This window comes from Hibiscus syriacus, unplaced genomic scaffold (genome assembly GCF_006381635.1).
Source record: "Hibiscus syriacus cultivar Baekdansim isolate YM2019G1 unplaced genomic scaffold, ASM638163v2 tig00005406_pilon, whole genome shotgun sequence".
Classification (NCBI taxonomy): Eukaryota; Viridiplantae; Streptophyta; class Magnoliopsida; order Malvales; family Malvaceae; genus Hibiscus; species Hibiscus syriacus.
In genome coordinates this window covers 3302580-3309534 of record NW_024062056.1, presented here as the reverse complement: position 1 = coordinate 3309534, position 6955 = coordinate 3302580, and the positions used below count along the sequence as shown (strand labels likewise).

The 6955-nt window shown below is 35.1% G+C and overlaps 1 protein-coding gene across 1 annotated transcript; it reads left to right on the top strand.

The window, feature by feature from the left end:
* Nucleotides 1-564: 564 nt before the first annotated feature.
* LOC120199323 (uveal autoantigen with coiled-coil domains and ankyrin repeats-like) lies at nt 565-5689 on the top strand. The gene is made up of 9 exons (XM_039200440.1): nt 565-924; nt 1163-1363; nt 1464-1583; nt 1678-1715; nt 1831-1939; nt 2111-4264; nt 4522-4677; nt 4955-5037; nt 5132-5689. The coding sequence occupies exons 1-9, from the start codon at nt 847-849 to the stop codon at nt 5370-5372; spliced, it is 3180 nt and encodes a 1059-aa protein (XP_039056371.1). The 5' UTR covers nt 565-846; the 3' UTR covers nt 5373-5689.
* Nucleotides 5690-6955: the final 1266 nt, after the last annotated feature.

Below are 6955 nucleotides of genomic sequence, written 5' to 3'. Positions count from 1 at the left end.
AAAATTCATTAATATAACTTGCCGAGTTAATTTGTTCGAATATGACAAAAACATACATAAATCATAAATAAACTATATGAACATAATAAAGTCTTAAAGCTAATTTGTTCAACAAAACAATCTTCTTGAAATCCAAACAACTTCAATAAACCTCGTAACATATTCAACTTACCCTCTATTAAAATATAAACGAACATAAATGAACGAACATAAACGAACATATAATCGAACGTTCATGAACGTAAATAAACAAACGAACCCTTTATTCGTATTCATTCATTTAATTAAATGAACGTAAAATCTTATTAATGTTCGTTCATTTATTTTCGTAAATGTATGCCCCATTGACCATGGATTCCGACATGGAATTTTCGCCAAACGTAATACGACAAGGGGCATACATGTCAAATTAAAGACGTATTTACTCACTGCTCCCTCGATTACATACATAATAATTTTAATTAATATCTGATTAAAATAATTAATCACGAAGAAGCTTCTCTATCAAATTTTGAATTTTGTTATATTTTAAAATGCGCAATCGCTTTCCACCAGACTGTTACAACTTACAAATAGAAACCAGAGAGGCGAAGAGAAAAAGCTCTTCTGTAGATCTGCTCTCTTTCAATGCTTTCTTGTTTCTGATTTCTTGACTTGGGTTGCACTCATATTGATCCAACTCGTTTCTGTTTAGCTGAAATCTACGTGGAGATGGTGCAATAGGTTCTGCTATCCCGCGCGTGTTTGCATTTCGATTGAATTTCGTGCATTTGGTCGAGCGATTTAATGCCGGCTTTCGGGCTATAGTTTCCGGAGCTCCGGTCGCATCTGGTATTTCCGGCGGAGATGTTTAAGTCGGTGAGATGGAGGGGCGACAAGGACAGGATCAAAGCTCTCTTCAAGTTGCAGTTCCATGCTACTCAAGTATTCTCATTCTTTCAATTGATTCTTCACTTCTTTTTATAAATTCATATTAATTGATTTTACTTATGTCTTCGTTGGTTTCGTTGCTCCAAAAACGCTGCTGAAACAGATTTTCCCCCTTTGAAGCTGCTTGAGCTATTTTGCTTGGTTAAATTATTTTCTAAATAGATTTTAATTATTAATAATTTTTATTTATTTGTCTTTATAATGTGATTGAATGATTTGATGTGTAATTTAGGTGACGGAGACAAAATTGCAAGCATTGATTATATCAGTGATTCCTGACGATGGGGGAAAACTGATAAGAACATTAGAAAAGGCGACGGTTCAGGACGGAAACTGTCGGTGGGAGAATCCAGTTTACGAGACCGTTAAATTTGTTAGGGAGCCCAGAACTGGGAAGATCAGTGAAAGAATCTATCATTTTGTATTATCAACCGTAAGATATATAGTTTTTGATGGAAAGTTTCGTGTGTTTTTAATGTCTTTATTTTCTCCTCTTCTTCTTTATGTTATGATGTAAGTAATGTTCCTTTTAGGGTTTGGGAAAAGGTTTGGTTGGTGAAGTTTCACTTGATGTTGCTGCTTATGCTGAGGCCATTAAAACTTGCACCGTTTCTCTTCCGTTAAAGAATTCAAACTCTAAAGCTATTTTGCATGTTAGTTACTCACTCTTACTCTATCTGTTCTCTCTCATATTTTTAAAGCAATTTTGATGTTTGAAATTGAATTCAAGCTGTTGGTATTGAACAGATCTCAATACAGAGGCTGCATGAAAATGCTGATCAAAGGTAAAGACTTGTCATTTTTTAATTGAATTCATATAGAATTAGAGATATTGGATGTTGTTTCTGGAATTTAAGAGTGTTTATACGTGAGCCTGACTTTGTTTGATAGCTTTTGCAGAGAGGTGGAAGAAACGGAAGATGCGAGTTCTAAATTACAAGATAGGAGCTTGATGGCTCACTTGAGCAATGGTGATGCTGATGAAAGCATCAAGAAGGATCCGGTTGAAGTAAAGCTCCCATGATCGGATTTATAACTGAAACCTTTCGTTTTTGGTTTTCTTATTGCTGTTGTTAATCCATATTACTCTAATTTTCATCTCTTAATATCTGCTTAAAGTAGAGTGAGGAAGATGGGTTTGAATGTTTTACTTATTTGTTTGTAAATATCTTATTGGCAGGACACGTCTTTCGGCAAAACCACCCACAATGTTGACTTGTGTGGGAACCATAGAGGATCCGGTGGATCTGATATTACCATTTCAAGTTCTAATAGTAGCTCTGGACTCAATACTCCACGAGAACTTGACATGAGAAATGACAGTATCAAGCATGAGTGGTCCGCAGGTTCTGATCATGGAATGAGTACTGATGACTCCAACACTTCTCAGGACACCTTCCCACTGGAAAACTCCCAACAAGGTTCAGATAATGAGATTGAAAGGCTCAAGAGTGAGCTCATTGTTTTGTCCAGGCAAGTGGATGTGACAGATTTGGAATTACAGACTCTCCGGAAGCAAATAGTAAAGGAGAGCAAAAGGGGGCAGGATCTCTCACGTGAAGTTGTTAATTTGAAAGAAGAAAGGGATGCACTCAAATTAGAGTGTGAAAAACTGAAGGCCTCTCGGAAGGAAAAGGACGATGCTAGTGTAAAAGGCAGGCTTGAGAGTGGGGATCCCTGGGTTCTGGTCCATGAAATCAGAGAAGAGCTGAAATATGAGAAGGACCTGAACTCTAATCTTCGGTTACAACTGCAGAAGACTCGGGAATCAAACGCTGAGTTACTCCTTGCTGTGCAAGATCTAGAAGAAATGTTCGGTGCAAAGAACATGGAGATACCCCACCCTCCCAAAAAATCAGGGTCCCATGGCAATGCAAAAGAATTGAGAGAAACCATCTCAAGAAGTGACACGTACGAGGATGAAGATCAGAGGGCATTGGAACATCTTGTTCATGAACACGGAGGCACCAAGGAAACTTCTCTCCTGGAACAAAAGCTCATGAACCTCTGTAGTGAGTTGGAGATCTGCAATAGAGATAAAGATGAGCTCGAGGCACAAATGGAGCAGCTGGCACTTGACTATGAGATACTGAAGCAGGAAAATCATGACATCTCATACAAATTAGAGCAAACCCGGCTGCGAGAACAACTGAAGATACAGTATGAGTGCCCGTCTTCTTCTGCCAGCTTAAATGAACTTGAGAACCAAATTGAGTGTCTGCAAAGCGAGCTCAGTAAGCAATCAAAAGAATTATGTGACTCTTTGGCCACCATAAATCAACTAGAAACCCATGTTAGAAGCTTGAAGGAAGAGTTAGAAAAACAGGCACAAATATTTGAAAGGGATCTTGAATCTATCACACAAAGCAAAGTTGAGCAGGAGCAAAGAGCTATTAGAGCTGAGGAAGCCTTGCGAACAACAAGATTGAAGAATGCAAAAACAGCTGAAAGGCTACAGGAGGAATTTCAAAGGCTCTCCATGCAGATGGCCTCAACATTTGATGCAAAAGAGAAGGTAGCTACAAGTGCTCTAGCCGAAGCTAGTGCACTACACTTGCAGAAATATCAGCTTCAAGAAATGCTCAAGAAAGCCAATGAAGAGCTTGAATCAGTTAGGGAGGATTATGAAGGGAAACTCTTTAACCTCTCTGATCTCATAAAGTTAAAATCAAATCAGATAGCACAGATGTTGGAGGAAATTGATGATAAATCTAAGCAGCTTGAAGATCAAAAGAAGCTTGAGGGAGAAGTTAGTCAGGCTTTTTCAGAGGAGATCTGCACCCTGAAAGCTGAGATTAACAAGCTGACAACTGAAAAGAACCACCTGTATGAACAAGCTGAACAGGCAGAAAGCTTGAGACTTGAGTTGGAACATACAAAAACACTTGTCAAAGATACTGAAGTGCAGATGCAAAGAGGAAATTTAGAAAGAAATAATCTGGTGAGTGCAATTGCTTTGATGAAAAAGGAAGCAACTGAGTCGCAGGAGAAATTGCAACGAATGAGGCATTTGAAGGATGAGAAAGAAGCGGCAATTGAATCCTTACAGTCAGAGCTGGACACCCTCAAAGGTCAATGCGATAAATTGAAACATTCACTGTTGGAGGGTGACATAGAGAAAGAAGAACTCAGGAAGCAAGTAGTTCAATTGAAGACTGACCTTAAGAAGAAGGAAGATGCATTTACTTGCATGGAAAAGAAGTTGAAAGGGAGCAATGGAAGAGGAGTCGTTTCTGATGGAACAAGAACACCAATAAGAAACAATAAATCTGCCACTGTTCCTTGCAGTCCTAAAGAGGTTGCAAGCCTGAGGGAGACAATAAAGTTGCTTGAGGTGAATTTAAACATCCAAGTTTTATATAAAATAAAGTTTGCCTTTGAATCTATTTTCTGCAAATAGTTTACAATTACGGCATCTGGTTTTCTATAAACAACAATATGGGGAGTCATTATCAAGCAGCAACTTTTATTATAATATACGCTTCTGTCCTTAAATAAAAACTTCCCTTTTAGTATTTTCCTTCCTTACTGGTGGAGATTATGAAAAAGGAAAATTTATTCTCAATGATTTTTTTCTTATTCTAATGGCAGGGACAAATAAAGTTAAAGGAAGCTGCTTTGGAAACATCCACAAATGTCCTATTGGAAAAGGAAAAGGATCTCCAGAACAAAATTGATGAGTTAGAAAACAGAGTAGAAGAACTCAATGAGCAGAGCAGTGGTTTCTGCAATTACCAACTTCAAACGGTACATATATATATATATCGATAAACCTTTGATTTATGGGAAACTCTGTAATATTAGTTCGTCATTACTGAATTTATGCTTTAAGAGGTTTCAATTTTCAGCATTCTTCATGTTTATCAAAAACTAATGATCTTGCTATAATATTAATTTACAACACCACTCTAAGGCCAGAATGGCTCAATGAATTTCTCTTTTACCAAACAACATTAATACCATCCTATCACATTTGTATTTCTTTCTTTGACTTGTAATTTCTGAAATGGGTAAAAAATTGCAGGTATTTAATGATACTATGCAGGTTACATTTGAGACAGCATGCATATCGAAAGAAAATGGAAATGCAGTGCCTTTTGTGAAAGGGTAAGACTTTTACCGATATATAGTGGGAAGATTGTTGAAGAAACCAAATAACCTAGTAAGTAGTAACTAATAATTATTGATTTCTTGTAAACAGAACTAATGACAACTTGTTAGTGAAAGAACGGGTAGCCTCTGTTGTCGATAAGGACGATAATCAGGATGAATGGAGAGATGAGCTAACATCATTAAAGGAAAGAAACAAATCTATGGAAAATAAATTGAAGGATATGCAAGAAAGATATTCCGAGATAAGCCTCAAATTCGCTGAGGTAGAAGGCGAACGACAAAAGCTTGTGATGACTGTGCGGAACCTCGTGAATGCCCGGAAGAGCTGAAGGTAATGAATTTTTCTATATATACATGAACAAAATGTATAGTTGAAGTAGCGGCTGGTGATTCCATTGGGAAAATTTAGGTGTCGAGGTTCATTTTTAGAGTGAATAAAATTGTACAAAATTTTCTATGGCTTTCGGATTTAAAGGTGAGTGAGAGTGACGGGTGTGAGCAAGTCTAACATAGATATATTCATTTTTTTATTTTATATAAGTTTTACATGTATCTGAGAGAAACATGAAACAAAGAGCCTGAGAAACATACAGTCTCATCTCTCATGTAATGGTTTTCTAATGTAGGTTAGTGTCTATTATTATCATTACTGTTATTATTATTATTACTACGTTTACTATTATTATTTTTATTTGGTTTGATTCACGTTGTCCCCACAATGTCATCGTTGTTGTATGGTGATGTCTTCAAATAATATAATGATTTTATTCTTTTGATGCAAATAAAGATAAGCTCGTACTAGTCTTTGTGGTCGGAATTTAAGATTTCTAGTCTCTAATTTTTCAAAAGAAAAAAAAAAGATTTATTATCTCTAATTCAAAGAAACGCTTCAGACTACGAAGGGAGGTTTTCTGTCGTTCTGCAATAAAGAGTTTATATGAAAAATCAGCCCTTAAATTATTTTAGAATCCAATCGTTATCCCTGTTTAAAAATCTTTCACACATCCAGATATTAACATATAATGTCACTTTAATTTATTAATATTTGAATTGAGAAAATAATTAATCTGAATCCATCGACGATTTCGTCTTACCGGTAAAAGAAAATATTGTTATTTCTAAATTATTTAAAAATAATAATTAATCTATAATATATTTTTTTAATAGAAATCATTAGTTTTATTAAAAAAAGAAATATATAAGATTACAATGAAAGACTTGCAATCATAAGAGTAAACTACACATAATTAAGATATTTTCATATAATCATTACAAAAGAAACTAACCACCGGAGATCAAACAAGGACCATGTAAGGAAATATTAAAAATCCGTCCACAAAAAATCGAACAAAAGATTGATACGAATAAATCTGACTGTATCGATAAATAAACCACAACAGAGATGAAATTATTGAAATACCACAAATAATCCCAAATCAAAGTTGGACATCATGAGACAACTATCTTCGAACACAAAACTTGTATCCAAATTCAATCTGAAAGTTCAAAGTGTGAAAAATTAGTAGGATAATAATAAAAATATCATCTTGATCAGTCGAAACGATATCAAATTCAACACTAAAAAATTAAATGAAAAGAACAACCAAACTACCAATAAAAAAATAAAAACGTGAAGGAAACATACATACTATAAAAGTAGAGAAATACATGCTATAAAAAAAGTATTAAAAATTAATAAAGAAGATTGACGGCCTACAATCAACCCTAAGATTGATACTGTTACCGGTTAATGAAGATGAAAAAGGAAAACAAGCGAACACAAATAAACGAGTGACGCTAAAAATTGCAGAGAGAATTTAATTTAGAAAAATTAAATAAGATTAATTTAGCTAATAATTATTTAACATATAGTTGATACAAGTTTTTTTAATCCACAAACGACAGTCATTTA